Source organism: Toxotes jaculatrix, chromosome 10 (assembly GCF_017976425.1).
Source record: "Toxotes jaculatrix isolate fToxJac2 chromosome 10, fToxJac2.pri, whole genome shotgun sequence".
Taxonomy (NCBI): domain Eukaryota; kingdom Metazoa; phylum Chordata; class Actinopteri; family Toxotidae; genus Toxotes; species Toxotes jaculatrix.
Genome location: NC_054403.1, coordinates 9,697,003 through 9,724,178, shown reverse-complemented (window position 1 = coordinate 9,724,178; position 27,176 = coordinate 9,697,003). Strand labels below are relative to the sequence as shown.

General features: G+C 40.6%; 3 protein-coding genes across 3 annotated transcripts; 1 reads left to right on the top strand and 2 right to left on the bottom strand.

The window, feature by feature from the left end:
- Positions 1-5,728: 5,728 nt before the first annotated feature.
- On the bottom strand, positions 5,729-15,888 carry lonrf1 (LON peptidase N-terminal domain and ring finger 1). Its single transcript, XM_041048617.1, has 12 exons — positions 15,089-15,888; positions 13,232-13,350; positions 12,414-12,536; positions 11,521-11,709; positions 11,313-11,430; positions 11,012-11,087; positions 10,697-10,811; positions 10,060-10,181; positions 9,798-9,956; positions 9,121-9,283; positions 8,819-8,968; positions 5,729-8,446 (listed from the first exon to the last, which is right to left on the bottom strand). The coding sequence occupies exons 1-12, from the start codon at positions 15,384-15,386 to the stop codon at positions 8,297-8,299; spliced, it is 1,782 nt and encodes a 593-aa protein (XP_040904551.1). The 5' UTR covers positions 15,387-15,888; the 3' UTR covers positions 5,729-8,296.
- Positions 15,889-16,315: 427 nt separating this feature from the next.
- On the bottom strand, positions 16,316-19,277 carry med7 (mediator complex subunit 7). Its single transcript, XM_041047445.1, has 2 exons — positions 19,147-19,277; positions 16,316-18,306 (listed from the first exon to the last, which is right to left on the bottom strand). The coding sequence occupies exon 2, from the start codon at positions 18,295-18,297 to the stop codon at positions 17,533-17,535; it is 765 nt and encodes a 254-aa protein (XP_040903379.1). The 5' UTR covers positions 18,298-18,306; positions 19,147-19,277; the 3' UTR covers positions 16,316-17,532.
- Positions 19,278-20,835: 1,558 nt separating this feature from the next.
- Positions 20,836-27,087, top strand: itk (IL2 inducible T cell kinase). Its single transcript, XM_041048750.1, has 17 exons — positions 20,836-21,045; positions 21,194-21,298; positions 21,447-21,528; positions 21,645-21,770; positions 21,954-21,991; positions 22,533-22,684; positions 22,802-22,867; positions 22,974-23,028; positions 23,552-23,631; positions 23,917-24,059; positions 24,223-24,297; positions 24,536-24,704; positions 24,800-25,016; positions 25,107-25,171; positions 25,274-25,392; positions 26,274-26,431; positions 26,541-27,087. The coding sequence occupies exons 1-17, from the start codon at positions 20,908-20,910 to the stop codon at positions 26,604-26,606; spliced, it is 1,854 nt and encodes a 617-aa protein (XP_040904684.1). The 5' UTR covers positions 20,836-20,907; the 3' UTR covers positions 26,607-27,087.
- The last annotated feature ends 89 nt before the right edge of the window (positions 27,088-27,176 follow it).

The following is a 27,176-nucleotide window of genomic DNA, read 5'->3' as shown; positions in this document are numbered from 1 at the left end:
TCGTAGCTTATGAATATTCAGACACAAATGTGCACGCGCAGTAGCTTGTCTTTTTGTGGGGGACTGAAAAGACTTTCTTTAGACGTTGAAAAGCATGTATTATTGAAGCTCTCCTTTAAATAGCCTCCAAAAGTTTCCTCAAAAAAGAAAAAAAACACTTAACTAAAAGATAAACTTCCTCCAATGAATATTCACACTGAGTGCACCGCGGTCACCTGTCGCTACGTGTAGATCTAATGAAGTATATCCAGCTCTCTAACTATGCACCTGCTGAGTTTTGAGTGGGACCATGCAGCTCAAACTGAGACAGACGTGGCTGTGTGTCATGGTGATCCAGGCCACTGTCACTCAGCATTAGGATGGATTGCGTCTCATCTATCACGGATGACCACATGGACTTTTGAGTCTTTAAAAACTTTATATAAATTCATGACTTTGGTAAACTAGTTTTGGAGCCAGCTAAAGTCTAAATAAATGAGACTCACTGCTCGCACTGTCTGTTAGAAATGTCAGAAATGTGAGGACTGTTTCTGTAGACGCTGACGTCAAGCGTTTGTGAAGCAGGAGGCTCAGGGGAGCAAAAGGCTGAATGCAGATGCAGAGACAGATACTAGTATATTTGCATTTACACATAGACACACAAACACACCTTTAAATACTATCCCTGAACACACAGGATGTCTGTGTGTCCAACAGTGATCTAATTAAGAAGTGCCCACTGAGCAGATTATCAGTGTGACGGTAACCAAGGCCGACCGCTTCGCCTCCATGACAACCAAACATCAGAACTGGAGAAAGTCCCTGTGCTCAATGATACTGTGATGCTTCATATCAGTGCAGTTAGTCACTGCGCTGATCCTGCTCATTTTTCATGTTACAGGAAAACGCTCTCTTTATTTTTGTTCCCTCTCTGTCTCTCTTTCTTTCATCCATGTCACATCTAACTTTTCACTTTTCCCTGCTGCTGCATATTGTTCCTTTGTCACAGGATTTACTGTAATGATAAGACCCAAAGGCTCGACAGTAAATGTGATCTCATCCACAGCTTTGGCTTCTGCTGTTTTCATTCAGGCACCTCCTTATCTCCCAGACACACCTTTGGTTTGCAACAAACTTAAATCCCAAACTCGCCCGAGGTGAGGCGCGCTCTCGCTACGATGACTTGCCACAGGGAAAATTATGACCACCAGGTGATGAGATGAAATAGACTGATATCACTGTATTTACTGAAATGTGCATATTTGTCAAACGGAACTGCCCTCTGAATCACTCTTTCCTCTTATCTCATTTTCCTCCCTGAATCCCTCCCCCTCCACTTCTTCTGCATCATCTCACTTTCCCCCAACGACTTATTTCCTTCTTTCATCATCTTTATCACGATCATTATCCTCTCCAGTGTCTTGGAACTTGTTGTAGATATGATCTGTCTCACTGTTTTTCATTATTCAGATGGTCATTGTTCAAAAGTTATCTCTCCCATATGTCTCCTGGCATCCTGTCATCCTTTTCTTTAAGCAGAAATATCTATCTTTTGCCTTCTCTACAATATGCTAATATTTGAGAGTCTAGTTTGACTTGTTCTCTGTTTCATTACATCATCTTACTGGTCCTACTAAAAAAAAACAAAAAAAAAAAACACATACCCATTTTGTCTATACAAACACATGACTTAAATTTAGCTTGGCACATACAGCTTGCCTTGGACATATGAAAACACACATCTCAAACATCTGCTGTTCACACAACACAGCATGCAGATGGAGAATCACGAATGCACAAACACACTCACGCTGCTGTGGTTGTCTTTGGGCATTTGACTCTCTATCCCTCTGTCCTTGTGGTACATAAATATATAAACAAGCAACACAACATGCACACAGTCCACTTCATACAAAAAGAGCCCCACAGCCAGGTGTGTGTCCCAGCAGGCGGTAACTCTACGAATCAGTGAGCCAGTTGCATGACATCATGCCTCCTGTAGCGCCTTCCCCTCCCACCCTCCCGCTTCCTGTTTCTCCTGTCCTTCATCTCCCAGCAGGTGATCCCGATCTGCTTCATTTATTTTTGTTTGTTTTTTCTTTTTTATACAAGGAATCACCAGAACATGAAAGGACACCCATGTTTTTTTTCTTCCCTAATACACTCAATCTGTGCTGTGTTGTCTCAGATATTTACTTTGTAAAGGAGCAATGGCGCTAATCCATCTTCTTTGACATGTTAAACTGTCAATCATGCACAATGGAAGGTCAAACTCTTTTGCTCACCTCACAAATCTTCAACTTCAAGGCTTGAATGGTTAAGTATCTTCTTCAGGGGGGAAATAAGGGCTTTCAGAAGAAGAAAGGAAAGAGTTTTATTGCCTAATCCTGCAACATAATGGCTGCTCTCTGGGTTCTAGGTCGGATGTCTTTGTCTTTTCTGAGTTTTTTTTTTTTTTTGTGGATCTTGTGTGTTGCTTCGTATCAAGGTATTTATGATGTGTCCCATGGCGCTAACAGAGGCAGGTGGCCAATATGTTTACCTTGGCTCTCTGTGGCACTGTCACACAAGAGCATACTCATGGGTTTATCATCATGTTGACACTCAAGGGGATTATACAAAGACAGAAACAAGCAAGGTTTGTCAGCCTCAGACCCAAAGGAGAACACACACACACACACACTGATGCACACACCCTGAAAAACTATAATCCTCCAAAGAAGAGGGGCATTGAGCACTGTAGAAAGCACATACACACACACACATATGCACAGATTTGGCAACTTGAGCTCTTTCCCACTATCTTCCTCTCCTCTTCACTCTGCTTCAATTCACCACACTTATATCTACAGGAATTAGCCTCCTGCTTGTTGTCTTTCAGGCTGTGTAAGGTAAACAAAATGCTGTTCACTTCAAAGACAAAGTTTCACAATTTCCTAATTGATAATCCCGCTCTTGACATTGAGGTTTGCCAGGCTGGGTTTTGTTCCTATGACAACAGAGCTGCATTCATCCTCTGAAGCTCTCTGTGACTCTCTGGCTGTTGTTCTATATTGCAGGGAGAGCTGGCTGGTCTATTTTAATGGAGGCCCCAGTGAGTTGTTTCATAATTATGGAGGATAATTATTAAAGATTCACACACAAGCACACACTCATTTGTAATATGCTTTTCAGGACTTACACTGAAACCATTCTCTCTGTTGCATTTCTCACCATGATCCTCACTTAACATAGATCCCAACCTTAATCTCTGAACCTAAATTCTAAACCAGTCCATACATCCTCCCTGTGAAGGGGAGGATTCATATTTATATCCATGTGAGGAAAGTTGGTCCTCTTAACAGCAGTCATACAAGAACACACACATCCAAACATGCGCGCACAACCACAGCCGGTTCCCCCCTTTGTGATAACTCCTACAAAACGCCTGTCATCCTTACTCAGTCATACACAAGCAGGGAGTCAGCGCAAGCCGATGGATCAATTTAGTACAGAAAAGCTGTGGCATTCTTCAAATGTAATGGGCTTTGATGTAGACGCTGAGCTGCATTACAGAACCCTGCTGAAGCCAGTGAAACCTCTTTTCATCTGCCTGCTTCCTATGCAGAGGACGCTGGCATGAAACGTGCCTCACTTCTGCTACGCTGTTTTTTTTTTTCTTCCTTCTTGTTCATAGAGGAGTGTCGCTCATGCGTGCCAGCACTCTCACATCCTCCTTTATTTTCACTCATTTCTGTCCTTTTTTAGTTGCATGGGAAATAACTACTTCCTCCCAGCTTGTTTCATGTGACTGGCTCTCGCTGCCAGCCAGAATCTCGCTTTTGACCAAGTCTGTGACACTAACATGATCAGCATGAGCCTGTGTGAAATGGAAAAGCCATATTCTTTTTGAGATTTCTTCTTGTTTGTAAAGTATGATTCCATTTGTGTAACACTGTTAGCCTTCCACAGCTGCAGACTGCCCTCTGGTGGAAACTTTCTTCATAGCATGTGTTTGTAGACTTGATTTGTCCACATTTTTCGCTTGTGTTGTTGTGAGGATTATATTTTGCAGTGGCTTCTTCTCAGATTACACATTGGTCATTGGTTTGGTTAAAAAAAAAATAGTAACTGTTTTAATCTACAGCTGCACATGAGGACAATACTATTTCAGACATGTGCTCCATGAAAGTAGAACATAATAAAAATAGTACCTGCTCTGTTCATTCTAATTTTCATTTCTACTCACAAGAGCAAACCCAATGCGTCTCTCTGCAGTGGCCTAGAGAGTTCAGTGCACTGCATCTTAAGAGAATACATCAAATAGGTAAAAGACCAGCAAATTAAGAAAATTCATCATCAAGTTGACAACACGTGCTGCAAATACACAAAACACAATCAGACAAGTGCACAGCAAATTAAAAAAAACTTTTTGAAGTTACTGAAATCGGCTACTTATCAGCTGTGTTAGAAAATAAGCTAAAATAAAAGTTTTTTATTAATTTTATTTTAAGATTGTGATTGCATGTAGCACCATCACCTGTTTGTGTTCCCTTGGAAACACTATTGTCATCTGTGTTCCTTGCAGCCCTTCTTTGTTTCTGGTTGTGTGTATTTGCAGAGCATTTGTCTGTTTAGTTGTGTTGTATGTATTTGCAGTGCTTGTGTTGTCAAACTGATGAGGATGTTAATTCTTAATTTGCTCGTGTTTTGTCTATCTGCATGTTTTTTTAAGTTGCAGAGCGTTGATCTCTGTAGGCCGACACATCTTTCACTCTGCTGCAGCTGCAGCACTTCACAGTTCTCTCAGTAATTATAACTGTCTCCATGCCAAAGTGTCTTTCTATCAGTATGTGAGGCATGTTTCACTCCCATCATCCCTCCTTTCTGTCATGCTGTGAATCGCAATAGATCCCACCACTTCCATTTGGCTTGTAACATCACCTTAATGACCAAAAAATTAGTGGCATAACATTCAAATCACTCAGACACAAAACATGCAACATGCAGGTTTAATGAAGATAATGCAGGATTTGTTTGAAAAGCTTCATTTATTATAACATTCAAAAAGTCATCCAGGGGGTAAGCAAATGAACAATAATCAGATCAAGATAATTTACTGCTCTTGGCTTAGAGGTGGAGGAATGAATACAAATGAATCAGATAGAAACTGCTTCAGTTTCAGTAGGATGAAATATATTAGCATGTAGGTATTTGTGCAGAGAATAACAGGCATGGCTGTAGTTTACACAGAGACCACAGACCACTGACCTTCAGACCACATGAGCCAACGTTTCCTGCAAAAGATGCAGCGCACGTCAACCATCGCGCTTCTTTACAAAGTACACAGGAGCTGAGACTTGTTCTCACGGGAAGTCGCTGCCAAGAACTGGTTACTTACTATGCTCCATGTTCTGTATTAGAAACAATGTGGATTCAGTGCAAAATGTTTTGACTGTGTTGGAGGACATTTTCTGATAGCTAATTATACCGCATCTACGGCTAATGGGCGCCTGCCAGGGTGTAAAAGGGGCAAAAGCTGCAGTCTGAATGAGATGAAGAATCACGACCGCACTGTAATGCATTAGCAACAGCAAAGTCGAGCCAATTAAAAGATTTTAGGCAAATTTAATTCTAATTTGAAAAACAGTTCATCAAAAACATGGAGGTGAAATAACTGATTTTGTCAAATATATTTAGCATTTTGACACACCGGTGCAGAGATTAGGTTCTGTTTTAAAACCAAGTAAACCACTATTAGACCAACTGCTGTGATCAACATACATCACCATTTTATTCAGTGAAAGGCGGCATCTTTAAGTAATAACAGTGATACACAGAAATATGCATGATTTGAAAAACAGAGGAAAATGTGTGAGAAACTGCAGCTGAGCATCAAAAAACAAAACACACACAAAAATAATTTCACTGTGCAAAAATACGGTTTTCTCCAACAAGAAGTGGGACGAGGGAGTGAAATTCAGCTTAGTGGCCACGGACCTGCAGTCATGTATTGCTGTCATCTGTTTACCACAAAGGCTTATGAGGCTGGTCTTTCAAGAACTCCGTAAGAATTTCAATCCCTTTTTGATTTGAGTAAGCTTTAATCATATCTGGTAGCAGGAAACTGACCTTTGATGTCAGTGACATCAACAGCTTTGGAGACATGTTGTGATAACTGGCGCATTAAAGCCTCAGACTCTGATCTTATTCCCAGATGGCTTCAAGAACTTCAGAATCAAACAACCCATGTTAAGAGATGGTAAAAAAAACTGTTTGTTCCCCCAAAAGTAAATGAAAGTTCCCAAGTCAGAGTTCAGAGATTAGCCTGTTATTCAGGTAGCCAATGCTGAACCAGTATCCATCAGTCTGTCCATTAGTTTGTCCTTCATTGGGACACTTTTGTGCGTATCAAGTCTCATGATTACCCCTTTTATTCTAAGCTATATAAACAACATCACATTAAACTGTACTCCGTCTTAAAGTGTGTCTGCTGGACTAATTCTGACTGCTTAAGGTGATATGTTGGCCATGAAAAGATGGTAGTTCACTGTCCACCATACAAAAGGCATGAGGGTCAAAGCCTAAGTTCAGAGTCTGCGATGTAGACAAACATACACACAGTTTCTATTCAGCTAACTATCCATAGAAAACACATAACATAGAAATATCTATGGCACATTTATCAAAGTAAAAAAAAACAAAAAAAAAACAAAAAAAGAACCAACATAAGCTCTCGTTTCACCCAGTTAAGCCCGTATTTGTTAGTAAATCAACTACATGTAACATTGCAGCTTTGACATTCTATGGAATGTAGCGCTATATCAATAAAAATCAATGGCAAAAATCACACAGTCCATCCTTTATGCTGTGGAGAAACTCTATAACTCGCAGGTCTCCACGTGAGTTGGCCCAGGCACTCAGAGGCACCATGACTGGTGTCAGAGGGGCCAAACAGACAGGGAGACACAGCAGGGGCCAGAGGTAGGTGTTGTGGCCTACGCAGAGGCACCGCAGGGGGGACTCAGCCCAAGTCAGACCCTAGGCAAATTATTTTACATCTGTCCCTGCACAAGAGATGTTAAAGTCTGTGTCTTGCACCTCGAGGGAGCGGACATGACAGTAGCTGTTATCAGTGCTGACACCATGCCATATCTAAAAAAAAACAAACACTAAAAATCAGCTAATGGAAAAGGGCGACTGACAAAAAAAAATGACTCCTTCTTTCTGTCACTGACACACATACATACAGTGCTGCATCCATACCTGACCATACAACATACATAATCACACTGGTTCATACTGTAAAACAAAGCTGGTGCACCTGAATCGCCCATTCACTGACCCCATCTCCCCATTTTCAGAATTTCACAGATGACGTTTCCCACCAGATGATCCAAAGGCAGCAGTGCTCATCCATTTAAAAAAAAAAAAAAAATCATCATCCAGTTGCTGCCATTCCAAGTGACATTATAAACTATTATTGCAATATTTACTGATACTAAATAGGGATCTTTTAGGATTACTCGATAAAATAAAATGAGCCACAGACAACTGCTGTCAAGGCCAACAGATGCAACTAAAATACAAGCATTACAAGTAGTGACTTCCAGCAAACGACAGTCCAACCCATAATGATTACCTGCAACACATAAACATTAATCCTCTGATGTGCATAGTCCTGAAAAATTCTCTACAAATTGCGCTGTGCGATAAATGTTTATTCTCACTCCACACTTAGCTATGCTAATGAAAAGAGTCTGATTTGTATTGGCAACACATGACAGTGCAGTGCAGTATATTGTACTAGCTCGGCTGATGCTGTTGCAAGTTCTTCACGTCTGTAATAACTGGAGAGAAAACAGTGACACCTAGAGTCAATTTTCAGCAACATTATTTAGAAAATGAACAGATTTATCTGTATCCACAAATAATAATTAACCACTTTTGATGGCCTTAAATAAAAAGCATCTTTAGTCGACCCTGCAGTTGTTACTGGTACAGCAAGTACAGTGTGTACTCAGAAATTATTCTGAAACCTTGAATTCCCAGGGAAGAAAATGGTGTAAGAAAGATAACATATGCAAACCCAAACAGCAAAACTCCAAACCTGTATAACTGCTCTGTGTTCTGTAATAAAAATCACTGTCTTTCTGCTTTCAACCAGGTGATTTGGCCTCGAGCTGTTACTTCAAGACAGTCCCTCTATGATTCAGAGTCCAAAAAACCCCAAACCCCGACCTCTGTGTTGTGAGTGCGTTCATTGGTTTCACTCTATTCGTCTGTGTGTGCGTAATATTCCACTCTCAGTTGGCTGTGTACCACTGTGCTGTGGGGTCTAGCTCTGAGAGAAGTACTCGAGAACGAGGCGGAGGTGTCCCAAGCGGTCTTTGAGCGAGTTCAGCGACAGGACGGTGGTCTGATAGGAAGGGTCCAGCTGGAGGACAGACAGCAGCCACCAGCACCAGGCCGGACCGTTGGATGAGGCCTACGAGACAGTTCAAAAGGATGAGAACACAAACATATAACCGTGTTTATCGTGAAAACGCATGAAGCACCATACAAACCCATTAGTCCTTTTAGCACAAACCAAATGACATGACTGCTCTCCAATTTCCCTGAAAGCTTGTAGCTTTCACTGATCCTGTCTCTGTAAACATAATGTCTGTTTATATTAATTCAAAGTTCCTGTTACAGCTGTGCTATGATGGAGCTCTGTGTGCTGTCTGATTGGAAAAGCCTACACTACTTTACCATAAGACAACAGCTGAACTTTGCAGTAATATTTAGGTAAATAATAATGTGATGTTATAGAGGTTAAAGGTCACAGCTACTGTCACAATTATGTTAAGGCCCCAACCTGAATGTTTTCCTCCTTTTCAGGCATGGTGCCGTACTGTCTGTTGATCTGCTCACGAATGCGACTGCCCAGGCGCTGGTACCAGTCCTGAGCCTGCTGGTACACGCTGTCATGGAGGCGCTGCAAAAGCTCCAACTCACTACCATCAACCTGGGAGAGAGAGGACACAAAGACAGGAGAAAGACGAGACAGAGAGTAAGAGGAGAGGTCCAGTGATCCAGGTGTCCAGCAGTAATATTTTCAGAATATTTTCAGTGTGTTTTCTTTGTGTTTGGTGTAGTTTGTGATTTAAAGATGCTGACCTTGAGGTCCTCCAAGTACTCTATGTCAGCGGTGTGGTAGCCATCCCTCTGACCTCTCTTCAGCACCCTGAATCTGCTGCCGCCCACAGTGTCCACATAGGACCGTCCATCAGGCAGCAGCTCCAGACTGAGGATCTCCAGCATACAGCCGTAGTCTGCAAATCTTCAGCACATGAGACCAATCCTTGAAACTCGTGTGTACAACACATTTGAATGTAATATCTGCAATTTAAAAAAAATGGGCTCTGTAGTGCTAAGAAGAATCTGGTTCTTGATACTAAGATAACATATAGTGAGCCTAGCACTAATATTTGGTGGAGGATGAAGATACACAGCAGATTGGTGACCATGCTGCTATTTTCCACCCCCTCAGGGTCACATACTGTATGACTGTATGATTTAAGCTTTGCCCGCCATGCTGCCTGCTTGTGCTGTACCACTGACAATCTCATCAGGTTCCACCTAGCCTGCTGTGTGCTTCACAGTTAGCGAAATGTCAAACGTGGTCTCTCCATACCCAGAAAGTTGGATCCAAATTACTGTAAACGCCTGTGTAAATGCAAACTTAGTACATTTATATCTACCCACATCCACAATATTTAAATAATCAGGTTTCTCAGGATAATTGAACAAAGTATTTATGTTACAGGTATGCTGTGTTTCTGTGTATCGCATACCCTTTGCCATGCTCGTAGCTGCACATGCCAAATTTCTTGGTGCCAGTCTCCATGCAGCGACGCATCATCAGCCGATATCGAGGCTCAAAGATGTGCAGGGGGCAGGGAACTCCAGGGTAGGCCACCGTGCAAACAAATATAGGGATGTCCTTAGTGAGACTGCAAAGGAGGAGACAGAAGAGAAATCAGTGAGAGAGTCTGAGGAGTAGCTACAGTAAATTCTGAGTGCAGACTGTTTTATGTTCAACCAAGAGGTACCTACTTGGACAGTTCAGCCATCTCAGCATCATGGACTTGTTTCCTCTCAGCCAACTGTGAGGGAAAAAGGTGAGTCATGATGTCCTGAAGCAGAACTGTGGGGTTGTACTTCCTGTTTTTGAAGTACTAGGAAGAGAAAAGTTAAATCAGGTTATCAGCAGTCATACACAACAATATAAATACTCAACCCACTGTGTTTTTTATTTATTAGGCGGGTATTTTATTTAAATGTGGTCTTGCTGCATGTGCGTGGAGATCAGTGCATACAAAAGAAATGATAAAACACTATTTAACATAGATGTGATCATTTATCACAAGCGAAATATAGGAATGAGAAACCGTCAGGTTCTCTTGTCCAGTAACTTAGAGTGAATTTGTTAACAGATGAAAGGTATATGAGAAAACCAGTTATGAATGCTAGAAAATCATCTTTACCAAGTTTCCATCCAGGTTAAAAACAGGAGTGAGATGCATCTCACCTTAATCAAGCTAAGTTTGGTATCTGAAGACCTCAATGTGGTGGCAAAAACAAAGTTTTTTAATTTGTATTAGTCAGATTTTAAAGTGGAGATGTCAATGAGAAAAAAAGGGTTTTTCATGTAGTTAAAAACAGATGTATGAATGAGTCTGTAGGTGGTTACCTCTTGCAGTGGCTGTTTGCAGAGCGGACAGCGGAGGTTGTGGTCCAGACTCCTCTCTATGCAGTTTTTACAAAAGGTGTGACCGCAGGGAGTTGTGACTGGCTCAAAAAACAACCTTCAGAAAAACAGAGAATCTTTAGTTAGAACAGCAGAGTGGAGGAAGGATGTGCACACTGTCCATACAGTAGTGGTGACTATGTGTGTACATACTCTGAATGTGCTAAGCATTGAGCAGAGAGGAGAGTGAGAACAGACTGATGTATGGTACAGACAGCAATGCATTATTGATTCGAGGGAGTACTCGAGGATACTGACCTAATGCAGAGAGGGCACTCAAAGTCTGACACAGTGAGAGCACAGAGAGTTTTCTCTCTGCGGTGACTGCCTTCACCTGAAAGAGAGATACAAGGCAAACCACAGTCAGTTTCAAGGTTCTCAACCTCAAGCTTCTGCCCTGCTGAAGAAAAAAAAACGTACGAGTTGTTATGCAATTTCAAAACATCTGTTGGGTGTAAATGGTAAAGCTGTAATGACAATGACAGAGACGATAAGGAAAGTGATGATGAAGACGACAGTCAAATCATAATAAGTGTGTGTGCTGGCTGTGTCAGCGTACCCCTGCCATGCCCGTCTTCTTTCCTCATCATCATCTCCTCGTCGTCTTCAGCAGCAGGGAGGAAGGAAACAGCTTGGCAGAGGCTGAGGCAGCACTCAGTACCCGTGTCATGTTTCACCTTGGAGCGAAAAAGACAGTTTGATCAGGTAAGGTTATATTTACATTCTGTAAATGCAAGCATTAACATGCATTCTCCTAATCAGCTTACCTGGTGTGCCTCTCTCCGCCCTTTACCTTCTCCCTCTTCTCCAAGTGGATGTTTGAGGCCCTCAAGTTGTGTTTGCCCCTGTGAGCCACTGAGGCTGGTGATGGGGCAGGGCTCTTTCAGGTACTCTGACACCACCTGCAGGATGCAGGACACCTCCTCCGGCACTGCCATACCCTCTGCCTCCAGGATCTGCCATTTGAATCCATGTAATGACACAATTAATGTGAAAGGGAATACCTAATAATTAAATGCAAATGTAAAAATGTAAATTCCTGGCATTTCAAAATGTGTGTTAACTATTTTATATTATTTATTTTGATTTTATTGTTGGTATGACACCACTGTGTCATACCAACAATGATACTTCTGCTACTACCAACACTGCTACAAGTAGCAATAGAGTTAATAAAAATAAGATAATAAAACATAAGATGGAAGAAGTAATTCACGCTTCAAAAAACCCACACAAACTAAAACTAGGCTGAAGGAAAACAAATTTAGAGGCAAAGCAAAATCAAAAAGAGAGGGCAATCTCTACCCATAATAACCATAAATAGCACCCACGCATACTGGAAATAATCTACTATCAGAGCAGACAATCGTGCAAGGTAGGTTTGGCTTCTGCACGTATGAATCATGATGTGACCTACAATGAAAAACCATACAATCGTGATAAAGAAAGTCTTTAATGTAGCGAACTCATTCTGCATCTCTGCTCAGGTGCAACGTTCTCACAGATAAAACAATAAAAATAAAACAGTGTATGCAAATTTATAATAACTACACAAATGCTACATCTTCTGTTTTAAATTATTAAATCACATATGATGTGATTTATAGTTTCTGTGGATCTGTACATTAAACAGACCTGTGTTTAGTTAACGTAAACAAACCTTCTTGATCTGGCTCTTTGCAGGAACAAAGTCAGCTTGAAGTTTTAGGCAATGGTGGAACTGGATGAGGGCTTCTGTCTGCTGACCCATTTCCAGCAGCACATTCCCTTTACGAAAAAAACCCTGCACAAACAGAACAGCGCAATCAGCACATCACTGCCTGTAAAAGTGAAAGACACATCTAAAGCGCTTCATTGCAGAGATCATAAAAATTCTATAACGCATCCTCTTCAAAAAGTTTGTTCAAATTATGTTGCAGTGTGATAACACTTTGTTTTTGCCAACTTTTGCACTGACTGTCATTTGCCTCCTCCCTCGCTGCTTAAATAGTGAAATGTAATGTGAAATTTCTGAGTGATATAACACATCTCTGGAAATAAAATGAAACAATATAAATGATTATATACGGTGGGCGTTTCTGCATTAGCAGTGAGCCACCCACTTGCACAAAGTGATTAAATGACATTATGACATAAGTAGCTGTTTGCATAATGTTGCCAATGACATAACATCAATAAAAGCAGCTCTAAGGGGGTCAGCTTCGCACACTACGTTGAAATATAAAAAGATAAATAAAACAGGCAGCACCTCTTTTTTCTGTGGTTACATGTGCACTATTACATTCAAGTTACAAAACCAACCGTCTGTGTTCATCTGAGGTTAAACCTGTGGTGAACTGAAGTGAAATGACAAATTCAAATTTGGAATCGTTCACGAAAGTGCAACAGATTTGTTCATGCTGAGTAGAAAAGAAAAAAAAAAAAGACGCCATTAAAGTGAGACATAATGTCTTCGGCCAACGCCGTCCTGTCTCTCACCTCAGTCCAGTTGGGACGAAGGCAGCAGAGGTAGTTGAGGTCTGTCAGAGCATCAGAGAAACGAATCAGGCCCCAGTTAGCTTCGGCTCTGTACACCCTCAAACTCTGATCATCTGGGACTAAGGATGCAAACGAACAGGAGAGAGAGAGTAAGACAAGGAGAAAGAGGCAGGACGTAATTCTTGAGTCACTGTTCAAGTTTGAAGAGGTGAGGCCTTAATGCTTAGACCCAGAAAGCTTATTTTAATAAGAAAGCTTATTTTACAGACAATATCATTAATATTTACACAAGTTTAAAAGTGTATCTTACAGGTATGAGACTAGTACAAAATATAGCCTAATATAGAGTGTAGGTGCTGGGACAGGCACCCGAAGAGAAAAAAATGGAATCAGGTTTGATTAGTAAACAGGGAGGGCACGCTGCTACATAAATAAATGTAATACATGCACAATCCCTTTCCATTGCAGTGCTGGTTACATACAAGATTTAAATTTTTCAACCCACTGCTGCTTAAAACTGAAAGTGATATTCAAACATCATGTACTGCTGTAATGCTTCAATTCACTTCTGCTACAACAATATTATGTGAGTGAAAGTACTCAAGGCTCAAAGTGTAACTATTATCTAAAGCCATTGCTCCTGTCAAGTCATGTTTATTTACTGAATATAAAGGCTTTGATTACAGGCCCAACCTCAGGGCTTGACAGTTGCCCACATTATGAAATCGTAACAGCAAAATGACCAGGCCCTACCTAAAGCCTCCAGTGACAAATGAAAAACTACCATACACAAATCTGCCAGGAAATCATTACACAAGGTAGAAGAGCGCTGGCACAAGGGAAGCAGCTGTATTTAATTGAACTGGCTGAGGTGGCAAATATGTAGGTAACTCAATGGTATGTTAATCACTGTAGCACAAAAACTTGTATGCTTACGAACCCCAGGACGCCTACTGACTACATAAACTCATCTAGGGCAGAAGTTGTCCCTTTTACTTTCTCGCCGCTGCATGGAGAAAATAAGGTCAATTGCACCAACTAAAGCAAGAGCAGCACAGTTAAAAGCAGCAGAAAATATCTGTGCAGGGCATTTTCTGGGAATTATAGGCATTCTCTAAGCGATGAAAATGTTACACAATGTCCTCTCCACACCCTTCTTTTCTGTACATAGATTTTGAATGCAGAAATGTCCAGAAAGCCTCTTCTGAAAACAGAAATTTCCTCAGGCTGTTTGCTGTACTCTTCCTAGAAAACAGCTTTCATAGCTGCTGCTACTACTTCTTAAACTATGTGTTACTAACTAACACAGAAGGGAAACCACCCTGATGCAGGTTTTTCCTTTGCATCTTCCTTACTCTGCATAAAACCTTAGTTTGCGTGTTTTGCCTAAATGGTTGAGTGTCCACACAGAGGAAAACAGGACTCTTGATATAGATCTAACAAGGAAGAAGGAGCATCTGGAGACTGATTACTGACCCAGTTACAAATTCAGGTCATCAATAGCCTTCCACGGTGGATACAATAAATCCTATGGCGTCAGGAACTTGAGACACAGAGGGTTTCCTGTATCCTCCTGTCATTACACCTGTATCACACTGCTGTACATGAATCAGCTGTGTTCTGTGAAAGGGATGCACTGTCAGTCACCCTCACTGGGCACCAGCCAAGACTGTGTGCGGTGCGTAAAAGTGGGACTCCAGTCTGATCTTAGCTAAATGTTTTTGTTTCTTTGTTTGTTTGTTTGTTTTTATAGAAGCAGGCCTGTGGACATCTTTTCAGAAGCGAACCTAAGTATACATCAGACAAACTTCCGTACAGAGACTGCAGCTGTTACGGTGTCTTACATGTGTCCCTTACCTAAGTCAAGCCCCTCATTTGCGATGCGTAAAGCTTCGGCGAACTCATTGGCTTTGAGCTTCTCCTGTATATGGCACTTCATTCTCGTCTCGTCGGGGCAGCACTTCTCAACGACACTGATGAGCAGCACGTTGTTCTTCATGCCTTTCACCTCACGCTGTTTTAACCTCACTTTGCACGCCGGGCATTTGGACGGAAGGTAGCTCCCGACGCACCTCCGGCAGAACGTGTGACCGCACGACATGGTCACCGGCTCGCACATCAGGAAGAGACAGAGCGGACACTCCAGCAGATCCATGGTCGGATGGGTTATGTCACCAGAACGATGTCCTCCTGGAAGAAATGCTGTTCTTTTCGTCGAAGCAATGTGGACGGAGAAGCTTTTCTGTATAGTAGTACTGCATGGACCATTTATATAACACAGCGACAGCCAGCGATACAGTAAATGTGTCCCCAGTTATATCACGTCTGCTCGAACCCGACCGGTCTGTGTCCAGTTAAGATAACAATAATTTGAGCTCTCATATGCTCACCTCACAAATGTCCTTTTCGTATAAAACTGACATCATCCATTTTCAGCCCTAACTTAGTCTTTGGTTTGGGACACAAAACATCTTCCCTTTTCAAGCAGGTTGGATATATATGTATTAAAAAAAAAAAAGGGTCAGCTTCCAGTCCAGTGCGCCGCTCCAAACTCCATATACGCCACACGAACCACAGCAGGATATCTGTACATTAGTACTGGTTCTTTGTAGTAGCCCGTGTCCGCTTTTAACCCCAGTAGCGATGTATGCACAGCCACAAAGCTGGGTTACTGTGTAACACCATTACATTACATAAATAAAGACCACGTGACGCAGCAACGCGCGATCCGATTGGATGAAAGGACGGCTTTCCGCCCTGTTGTGAAACCCAAGGATGCCGAGTTTCATAACATAATTCCTGCGACAAAAGTTCTTGGATTTTATAAGGTTTAATTAAAATCCCATGGGGTAAATGGGTTGGTGATCTCGTGCGTCTTGTCACCGTGGTAACGACGTATCAGCTCAAGAGTGCAGGTAATGAAAATGACTCTGTCACAGTGTAGGGAATCCCACCAGAGGATAATAATAACAGCCAGGGGGCGGGGTGGCAGGATCATGACATAAGCCCAATTATGTTCATCTTCATTATTTATTTACGTGCCCTGAAAAATAAGGCATGTCCAAATTTACATGTTGTAATGCAATTATAAAAAAAAAAAAAAAAAGCAAACATGCAAACATGTTCCTGTGGAGGTGCAAACTGCACACGGGGAGTAAAACTGCAGTTACTGCTCATGAAAAACAGTTTTCTGTGGTTTTATGCAGTAATGCTACAGAACTGCTGTTTTGTAACAAAATCTCTGTACGTCTGTTATACAAGCCAGTGCACATCAGGTCTGTCTCATGGAAGCCATTCAGGGGCAGTGAAATATGGCTGCAGCCTGGGGCTGGCCACCAAACACAGACGCTTCTTAGATTCACATTATTATAGCCTGTTGCTCTCAGAGGGCCAATCAGGCCACCAGCCCATCAGTGTGAAATAACTGTTTTATACTGCATGTACATGAACATGAAAAACAAACAGCATAAAGTTCTAAATTTGCTTTACATAGTCTCCTAAAGTGTCCATTAATCATCAGTATATTTGAGTTAAACATCTTTAAGTTGACCCCTAAACATTATGGGGAAACTCTGCTACACAAGGACTTGATTAATGTACACATACCTAAGTGAAACTGCCCGGTGTCGCAGACGTAGACCTGGTATATTTCAATATTCAAATGTGCCCCCTTAAGATTTGGCTCTGTGCTGCAGTAAGTAAATTAGGATTGTTCTGAGGATATTTATGTGTGGTACAGTTTTCATAATCAAACAGGTAAACAGGCAGAAGCTTAACAGGCAGCCTGGTAAGAGAGTTGCATTTCTTTCTAAAAATCGTGCAGAAATTACCCTCTGGAAGAAAATGTTGTAGGGATGAGGAAAACCTCAGGTGAAAGGGACTGAGGGAGGGAGGAGTGACTGTGTAACTACAGTCTATACATACTGACATCTCTCACTTTATTAGACACTGTGGAAGTCATAGTGACAGGACCGAATTGCTTTACAAATGTAAACAATCAATGCATGTGATGGACTGACTGTGACAGCATTGCACTTGCACATCTTTTTTTATTGGTTTTATTACAAAAACTGAAAGTTGGCACCCCAACTGATGTATGGTATTTAAATTCTTTCAGTGTTTTCACAGGAAGTGGTAGTAATATCTACATGATAGGTTTTAAATAAAACACCATTCCAGTCAGGATTTCAGGCCGAGTGAAAATACAGCAAACTTTTTCATAGTTACACTATGTATAGAACACAAAAGACAAAAACAGTTTAGATGTACAAAAAAAGAATTACAACTACTCAACATAAAACTTAAGCAATTTCATCAATAATACTGCACATGGCGGCATCCTTGTCCCATATTTTGTCTCTTTTTGCAGTAGGGCTGCTCTTGTCCTGCTGACCCACTGCCATACAGCTGGCACCTGCTTCCTCGACATCCATAGGTTCACTTTTCAGCCTGGGGGCCTGTCCAGAGGAACAACCCATACCGGCTGCTGCAGATCCACTCCTTGTCCCATCTCCAGCCCCATCTGCACCCTCCATCTGTGGTAAGTCATCAGGTAGGGAGGCAAGGCACCCCTGAATCATCTCCACCACCCTCTCCAGATGTTTCTGGAACCTTTCAGCCGTCTCAAGCCTCTGTCTCTTCTGCACCTCCATCATCACCCTCAGCGTCTCCCTGGCTTGATGCGGCCTGTACTCATTTATCAAGTGGTGCATGTGAACAAACAGAAGCTTTAAGTCCTCCAGCTTCTCTTCACGTTTTATACTGCCAGGGCTCTTGATGAGGATGTCCAGCAGGTCCAGAAAGTTCACGAGAATGGACATGTTCAGCTTCTTAAGCTCTCGTTTGTGGTCAAACTGCATGGGATGGAGCCTCTCAATGCCTTGGCTCTCCAGAGGCCGAATGATGATCTCGTCACACTGGAACTGGTTGCCAAACATCATGTAGCTGTCTCTGATGGGCGGAGGTGGCTTAGGAGCCAGACCCTTACGAATGTTTTCATCTGTGTATTCTTTGATGTACTGCATGGGTGGAGGGGGCAGGGCACTAACCTGCTGTGGTTCACCCATGATGCTGACCTGTGACAACAGTGACAAAAATGTTAATCAGTCTCTTTTCCTTACCAAGTAGGTAAAACAAGTTCTTCCTTTAATAAATATGTCACACTTTGTACACTAATTGTGGGTTTAAAAACGCCACGTTTGCTCTGTACAATTTAAACTCTAACACACATAGTGTGTAGTTTACATGTAATGAGTGTTCAAATCCTGTACATAAGAGTAGGAACACAGTTATATAAAAATCATGTATCACAAGTATTAAAGATGTTACATGACTAAAATATGTTTATATAGTATAAGTGTTATATAGGTGCACACAAGTAAGTACAGTAAAATGCAAGTATCAGAAGTACAAGTTTTCTTTCTTTCAGAATTCTGTAAAATGATAATGCAGTGATATGTAAGTAAATTATTATTATTATTATTATTATTAAATGGTAATGTTTCGCTTATTCCAGGGGTTTTGTCTGTGTCCGTGTAATCCTCGGTATTTTACATTCGTATAAAGCAACACAAGCAAAGTATGTGAGGACAAAGTTAGCCTGCTAGTCGTATGTGCGGGCGAAGGCTAACATCACAAGCGAGCGACGCTGGTCTTCCTGAAAAGAGAAACTGATGAGCGGACATTATCATTTGCAATCTAAAGCCTCTATTTGCCTTGCTGAATATGTTAGATCTTCAATGCACAGCCAGGCCTAGACGCTGATTGCGTTTGAAAGGCAAATATAGAGTAAGAGACATAACATAGAGCTAACTAGCAATGTGGCTGCTATTGGGTGCTGATGCTAACCTCTGCTGACTAATTACCTCGTTACATAAAACGAAAAATGAAAAGGCACTGGTGATATTTCTACGTACCTCTTTAACGACCCACCAGTTGCCGAATAAAGATGTTAGATGTAAAAATGCAACGGCGATATATAATCAGACAATTAGCTCATGACAAGCTTTAGCTCCTTCCTTTCACCGACAGGGACCTTCGATTCTGTCCCTATTTCATTGGCTGAACTGTGCTCGTGCTGAACAAACGGAACGCTGATTGGTCGTAAAAAGAAAAAAAAAAAAAGGAAAAAACTATAATGAAACTATTATCAATGGATTGTTCATATTATCAAGGGTAAGTTTGGTTTGTAGCATAATTTGCAACAACAACAATGATAATAATAATAATATTCTATTTGATCTGAAAATTTTGTGGAAAATGTTTATATGTCTTACATTTGTCACTACATACATCATTATACTCATCACTTCCTATTTTTTGGTCTTTTACACTCTGGTCTTTTATTCATTTTGCTGTATGACGTTGGCATTGACCTCTGGTAGTGTTAGTATTACACACACACACACACACACACACACTAGCTTTATCACACATCGACACGCGTACACACATACGACGACAAGCTCCTCTCTTTTTTAAACGCTCAGACTCGAGATTCATTTACACTTCCTAGTCCAAAGCATCCAGGCTCCTTCAACTTATTGAGACCCTCTGTTTGTTTTATTTTGGATTGGTTTATTTAGAATTTTTTGTGAAAAATGTGAATTTTGTACTACTTTAATTAACAGAACTCAATGAGCAATTGACTGTGCTAGATGAAAGTTTTGCACAGTTCAAAATATAGAACTTTACAAAATAACAAAATTATTAAATAGATTTTTTTTTTTAAAGCAAAAACAAAAAAGCACCTTAACATGAGTGACAATCTACCTGGGCCAGATGAGACTCCAGCCTCATCCAAAACTTTACTGAAGACTGAATTGTCGGGACAGTTTTCCTGATGGTGGTGCTGTAGCATTCACTAAACCTTTCATGTGTCAGGAGGAGGATTTGTCTCAGTTTTGAACTCTCCCCAACTCTTCTCCCAGTCTTGTCACAGTTTCCAAAAGTTTGTTTAATTCCCTGGTTTCCCTTCATGTTTACTGGAGCCCAACTCTATAATTGCTCAAATCTATAATCAACATAGTTTTTTAAGAAGCCCAATACAAATAGTTTTTTTTATTTGTCTCTGATTTTTGTAAGAGAGAGAGATTATAAAAGACAAGAAAACTTTTGGTCACAAATATGAATGGATTATTCCTGAATCCTCAGTTTTGTTAAACATTTGTTTTCAAGTGGTTTTTTTTTTTGTTTTTTGTTTTTTTGTTTAATGCACTCCTTTTTTTTTAAATAAACACCTTTGTTCAATGTTTACATCATTGCTAAAAGTTTCATCATCATCGACAGGATATGGTTATTATCTTCACGGTGCACATTTAGGTGGAAAATGTTCGAAATTACCCAGATTAAAGAATCGCCCTCCTACCACTGCACAATCCACAGACTTTTTGCAACATTCTCAGTGAAAGTGCATGTGACTGTGTGTACAGTGAGTGTATATATGTGTCCATGCACGTGTGTGTGTGTGTGTGTGTTTGCACAAGGCTTTTTTTTTTTTTTGCCGTGAGGATGTGGTTTACCGAGTGCAACAACTTTTATGCCGGAAGCTCCACAGCTTCTATCAAATCAAGCAACCCACTTTTTTTTCTCTGTCCCTGCAATGTTCTCAGTCTCTCCCCGTAAAGCCAAAAAGCCTCCAGTGTTTCTTTTTCACTGTGTTGTTCGCAGCTGTAACCATGTTCCCCAGGGTGATTTTGAAGGGAACTATGATCAAAAAATCTCAGCAAAAGAAAAGAACATCACCTTGTAACTACAAGGAGAGATTTTTTGTTTTGGACACCCAAGACCTGAAGTATTCTGAGCGCCGTTCGGGGGTAAGCATGCACATATTGTTAGCCATTCATTTCAAATTATTCAGCTAATAAGGAGGTATTGTTTGGAAGTTTGGCCTTTTTGGAACTAACTGTAATTTGAATCATATCCACGTTGTGTAGAGGAAACATAAAGATCATGTTCTTTCAGAAAAAGCCCATGATGAAAGGTTGCATCGAACTTTCCAAAATTAGATGTGTGGAGATTGTGTGTAGTGATGTCCCCATACCATGCGACTATAAGTACCCTTTTCAGGTGAGCTTCACAATTGTTTAAGGAATACACACTTAAAAAGACACACTAGTTAAATATGGTGTTATATACAGCAAATATGAAGGATGATAAAGTATGTAATAACACAAGTACAGCGTTTACATTTTCTAAAATACAAATGTCTCCACAGATTTTTCATGACAACCATTACTTGTACATTTTCGCCCCAGACAACGATTGCCGTCAGAGATGGGTCAGGGCTCTCAAAGAAGGTAAGAAATTTTAGAACATCGATGATAGTAGTGCAATAAATAATGGCGACCCTGGATTTCACACAATACAATTTCATAAGCTTGATATTTCAAACTATTTATTTTGTCTGATATAGAGACAAAGCATAACAATTTGGTCACAAATTATCACCCAAACTTCTGGATGGATGGAAAATGGAGATGCTGCCAACAAGCAGAGAAACTGGCACGAGGCTGTCATGTATACGATCCGCTGGGTTATGGTTAGTCTTATTATTTAACTTCTTCTTGATTTTTTTTAATCCCCTGTGAACATGTGGTTAGAGCAACTCTTGATATTGATCTAAATGTAGTAGTGTTGCATAGCATGCTCAAGTAAAAATTATTTTGGACAGTCGGCTTTGTCAGAGACATTCTCCAATGTCATATTTTTCATTCCTCCACAGCTTCTAAAAAGCCACTCCCTCAACTCCCGGATCCAGAGGTAGAATTTTCTAAGGCATAAATAATATGTGCTGTTGTTGAAATATTATTGATGTTCAAGTTGACACTCTTCAAACTACAGGAAATAACTTTTTTGATAAGTATTGTGTTGCTTGTTTGGCGATAAGTCATTGCTGTTTTCAATGCCGTTTTGCATTTTGGATGGTATTTTTCAGGAAGCCTGACCTTGACATGTTAAATCACTTTTTATTTAACCATTGCTCCTTTGGTTTGGGCACAGATCGTTTTGCATCTTTTCAACTTGGTTTGTTATCTTGTGTTGTTCGTATCAGATGATTTTTAGGCCTCTTCTACAGCTGACATTTGCTACTTACCTAATATACTTATTATTCAGAGTAATATAAGCCAAATATTATTGTGGTAAAGTGGAAGTTTAGTGGGGTGTTTACATAATTTTTTTCAGCTTATCGTTTTTTGAAGAAAATGTTACGTAAACAAAAAAGTCTCTGCTTGCCTAGTTCATATAGCTCAATAATAACTTAATGTTTCTGGATGAAGTTTTCCTTCTTCATGTCTGGCAGGTGGGACAGCACGATGCAGGACAGACGATGGTCATCGCTCTGCAAGACTACATACCGCAGGGAGACGATGACTTGCCTCTTCAGAAGGATCAGGAGTATGTCCTGATTAGAAGCTCCCACCCTGACTGGTGGGCCGTACAAGATAAACAGGGGTAAAGCACACAGAAATAGCTATTCATTCTTAGTTCTGGCTTATAGTCTAAAACAACGGCACTTGTTTTCAAATAATGATGACTGGTTAATGTACATTTCTTCTGACCCCTCATCAGGAACACAGGCTTTGTGCCGAGTACGTACATAGCTGAAAAATCTGGCAGCAATTTTGAGAGATTTGAGTGAGTTTCATTTAATTTCTGTTCTGTATGTAACAAGTTGTTTACATGTGAATACCTGTCATTCTGCCCCAAATTATTTAATTGTGTTTAATTTGTTGGCTCACAGATGGTACAACAAAAACATAACCAGAGGGGAAGCAGAGGAATTGCTAATGAAAGAGGTAAAAACAATGACAGTGTTTAAGGATCCAACGATTATTCAATTTTCATTTGCGTATGTTTCCAGCTGTGTTTGGACAGGAAAAAAAGCTTTAAAGCTCTAAATAATAAATAAATAATAAAATAATAATAAATGATAATTCTGATGATAATTGGAGGGATGTTGCTCCTGTATGACGCAGTGCAATTTTGCTGTGACTGTGCCACCTACGACAGTGATGCATTTGCAAAATAAATGCAAAAGCACCTGCAAAACAGCAATCTGACTTGACATATAACTTCAACAATGTCTCACAACCACAATGTTTCCTCCAATGAGAATTTCCTGCGATGTGCTATGCTGCATTTTGCAAGCAGGAGGCAGAAAGATTATCCCTCGTTATCTATCAGTCAAAGTGACTACCAGGCCGGTGCTGGTATTAGCTGCAGATTAATCAAACGATTAGTAAAATTGATAACAAGTGTATTGCAAATGTGTTACTAAATTTGGATGATTTTTATGTGGTTGCAACATTTTATTTTTAGGGGAAAGAAGGTGCGTTCATGGTGCGCGACTCAAGGCAAGCAGGGGTCTACACAGTGTCAGTCTTCACCAAAGCACCGGGGTAATTGTAACATCTTTCTTTTATGCTGTAGTTATGTGATTAAGTGGTACCAATAATGACATATAATTCATAGATAATACGTTGACACGTGTACATACGTCTGATATACTTGATGGCATGACATCATTTCATTGAATCTTGTTTAAATCATTAGATGCCAGCACTTGGCATCAGAAATCTCTGGCTTTTTCTCGTGCTGTACTGTAAATTTCACATATAAAATGCTTAGTTTGGAAACACTTTGGTATGATTTGTTGCATAAAAGCATCTCTTTATTACCTTTAGGTCAAACGGAGAGAAGAATCCAAGAGTCAAACATTACCAAATCAGACAGACGGAAACAGGAGAGGGCCCATTTTACTTGGCAGAGAAATACCTGTTCAGCACCATTCCTGAGCTCATCCATTATCACCAACACAATGCTGCTGGTAAGCACGGCTTTCCGCATACTGTGCTATTAACAACATGATCCAAAAGGAAGATGAAGTGGTAAAATAGCTTCACAAACATAGTGACAAAGGCTGGTGCTCTGAAATACTTATAAATATGTATTAATGTCTCTGTGTTATCTGTGTGTGTATCGGTTGGCAGGCCTGATAACGCGTCTGAGACACCCCGTCTCTCAAAATGGAGGTTGCTACCAGGAAACAGTTGATCCTTTAAAAGGTTAGAGGATGTACATTTGTACAAATGGCTCAGCTGGTTGAACGGGAGTTCAAAACAATTATAACCTAATGCTGAAAATCTTGTTTTTGCTGACCTCTAGTGGATTTTGTTTTTTTTTACATAAGTGTACGCAGGGTGTGTTTAGTGCAGCAAACCTGAAACTGACCTGCCTCTGTGGTTATTTCAGCTTAACAAAATGATGTGTGTTGATGTTCACTACTTTTTTGCCGTTCCACAGATCAGTGGGAAATCCACCCTGAGGAACTGACCTTGGGTCAGGAGTTAGGCAGCGGTCAGTTTGGGCTGGTGCTGGAGGGGAGCTGGAGGGAGAGGAAGGTTGCGGTGAAGATGGTAAGAGAAGAGTGCATGTCAGACGAGGAATTTAAAGAAGAAGCAAGAGTCATGATGTAAGTGCAATTCATGATGGCATTTCATATCCAGGCAAAATGAACTGAAAACCTGCTGACTCATGCAGGTGTGTGTGTGTGTGTGTTTTTAACAGGAGATTGTCCCACTGTAAGCTGGTTCAGCTCTACGGCGTGTGCACACAAAACTCTCCCATGTGTCTCGTGTTTGAATTCATGGAAAATGGCTGTCTGTCGGAGTACCTGAGAGACAGGAAAGGGCAGTTGTCTCAGGACGTGATGTTGGGGATGTGTCTTGATGTCAGTGAGGGGATGGCTTACCTGGAGAGCTCAAACTTCATCCACAGAGATCTGGTAAAGCAATAGATAACTTTTTATAATCCACTTTTGTGTCACAGCTGTTAGAGTAATTAACCCTTTCACTGTTCCTCTTTTCCTCTGCAGGCTGCCAGGAACTGTCTCGTTTCAAAGAACAATGAGGTGAAGGTGTCTGATTTTGGCATGACCAGGTACGCTTCTCACAGTCATCAGGCCTTTTAATCACAGTACTTTGTTTTTACTGTAGTGTACCGCTGCTGTATAATGTTGTGTGTCCACTCTCCCGACTGTAGATTTGTTCTCGATGATCAGTACACAAGCTCTCAGTGCTCCAAGTTCCCTGTCAAGTGGTCGGCCCCTGAGGTCATCAAATACTGCAAGTTCAGCAGCAAGTCCGACGCCTGGTCATTCGGTGTGTACCATTCAAATCAATCTGAGTTTCTCAGTGAATCCTGGTCTTTGGGAGCTTTGCAGGTTTGGCAACTACACACCAGAATCATCAGTGTTTTCCTGACAGCACACTGACTCTGGTGTTCTGTGCTATAATGAACTTAACTGGAAGCTTTAAAACACCACAGTGGTTTGGTACAAGTTTCCACTGAGGACACACAGAGCAAAAGATTGTATAGAAAATTATCTTGTGGAAGCTGCAGATGCAATTTCAAGATGCAAACATTTCGGGAAAAAAAAGAATGGTTGTTGGAAGACCTTTTTTAATTTAATGCATTTTAATCAATTTATTTATTTGTATGCGCATGTGTGCCAAACACCATAACCATTGGTAGCTATTTTCACTATGCAATGCCAACAAGGGAATTTACACTAATCTCAGAGAAGTAAATAGTGTCAGGGCCGCCTCCAAAGCAGGGGTTTAAACAGGCGGCAAAATATTAACTTGGCACGAACGGTTCCCTGGGACAAGATTCTGTATTCAGAAGATGTGACTTGCTTGTATCCAACAGATGGTAAACATGAATAAGTTTAATCAGAACTTCCATTGAGCAGCTTCAGCTGCTCTTGTAGTGTAGGTGATGTGTAAAAAGTATGGATATTTCAAAACTTGATGTTAAACAGTAAGTAATGTGCAGCGAGATGTGACAGTTCTGTAGGTGAAACAAGCTGTGTAAAAGTTTGCATCAAAAATATTTTACTGTTACCAAGGATGACTTCTCCTGTTTTTCACATATAGAAAGTTAATCTGGTTAAATATGGATAAATATGGATAAATAGATGGCTTCTCATATTCTTACATATTCTACAACAACCGGAGTCTCCCTGCTCACCCCTGTTCAGGTGTGCTGATGTGGGAGGTGTACAATGAGGGCCGTCTTCCCTATGAGAACCGCTCCAATGCTGAGGTGGTGGAGTCCCTGAACGCAGGCCTGAGGCTCCTGAAGCCCCGCTTGGCCCCAGATTCTGTCTATCTGCTTATGGAGTGGTGCTGGAAGGAGGTGGGCACAGGACTTTAACATATTTCTAGTAGAATATCTGCTGAATCACAAAATAAGCAGACACCAAAGTGTTGTGTTAAAAATGCATTTTATCTCTTCCCATTCCCAGAAACCAGAAGATCGTCCATCCTTCGCTCTTCTCCTACATGAGCTGGCCTCCATCTCAGACCCGTGAAACAAGATCAAATTAGAAGATGATGTTTTGTTTTGGGTTTTTTTTTGTTTTGGTTTTTTTGAAAAAAAAAAAAAGCTTTATTTATTTAATTTATGGATTCATTTACCTAATGTTTGTGAAATGCTTTTCAGATGCGTGTAAAGTTTTTTCATCCAGTTATCACCATTAAGATGATTACAAAACACAGGGCAATTTTACATCCCTGAATATATTGCACTTTATCATAGTTCTGTGTACAATCCCTGAGAATTCTCATACAATCCATTTATACAACTACAGTTGTTTACTGCAAGTTTATGTAACTATTCTACAAGATCTCTGTGTATTAAACAGGTGAGATGATTAAGTCTGACTGCTCTTGTTCCATGTTTTTCTTTCTTACAAGTTCTCAGCAGGTGGCACCTTGTTAGATGAAAGTAGGTGATTACATTTGCCTTTCAGAAATGAAAAAAAAAAAAAAAATTCTTGAAGTTGCCATAAACTGTAGGACTGTAGAAAATAAAATACCACTTGACACAAAATCTGTCTTCAGACAATTATTTAATAATTTTTTTTTACTCTTTATGGAGA

What these genes read in the sequence shown, in the direction of transcription:
- itk (XM_041048750.1), top strand. Translation starts at nt 20,908, where the DNA reads ATGTTCCCCAGGGTGATTTTGAAGGGAACTATGATCAAAAAATCTCAG. An exon ending in GTCTTCACCAAAGCACCGGG is followed by an intron (nt 23,632 to 23,916) that starts GTAATTGTAACA and finishes TATTACCTTTAG; the next exon opens with GTCAAACGGAGAGAAGAATC. An exon ending in GAAGAAGCAAGAGTCATGAT is followed by an intron (nt 24,705 to 24,799) that starts GTAAGTGCAATT and finishes TGTTTTTAACAG; the next exon opens with GAGATTGTCCCACTGTAAGC.
- lonrf1 (XM_041048617.1), bottom strand. Translation starts at nt 15,386, where the DNA reads ATGGATCTGCTGGAGTGTCCGCTCTGTCTCTTCCTGATGTGCGAGCCG. An exon ending in GGCGGAGAGAGGCACACCAG is followed by an intron (nt 11,431 to 11,520) that starts GTAAGCTGATTA and finishes TTTCGCTCCAAG; the next exon opens with GTGAAACATGACACGGGTAC. An exon ending in GAGTGCCCTCTCTGCATTAG is followed by an intron (nt 10,812 to 11,011) that starts GTCAGTATCCTC and finishes GTTTTTCTGAAG; the next exon opens with GTTGTTTTTTGAGCCAGTCA.
- med7 (XM_041047445.1), bottom strand. Translation starts at nt 18,297, where the DNA reads ATGGGTGAACCACAGCAGGTTAGTGCCCTGCCCCCTCCACCCATGCAG.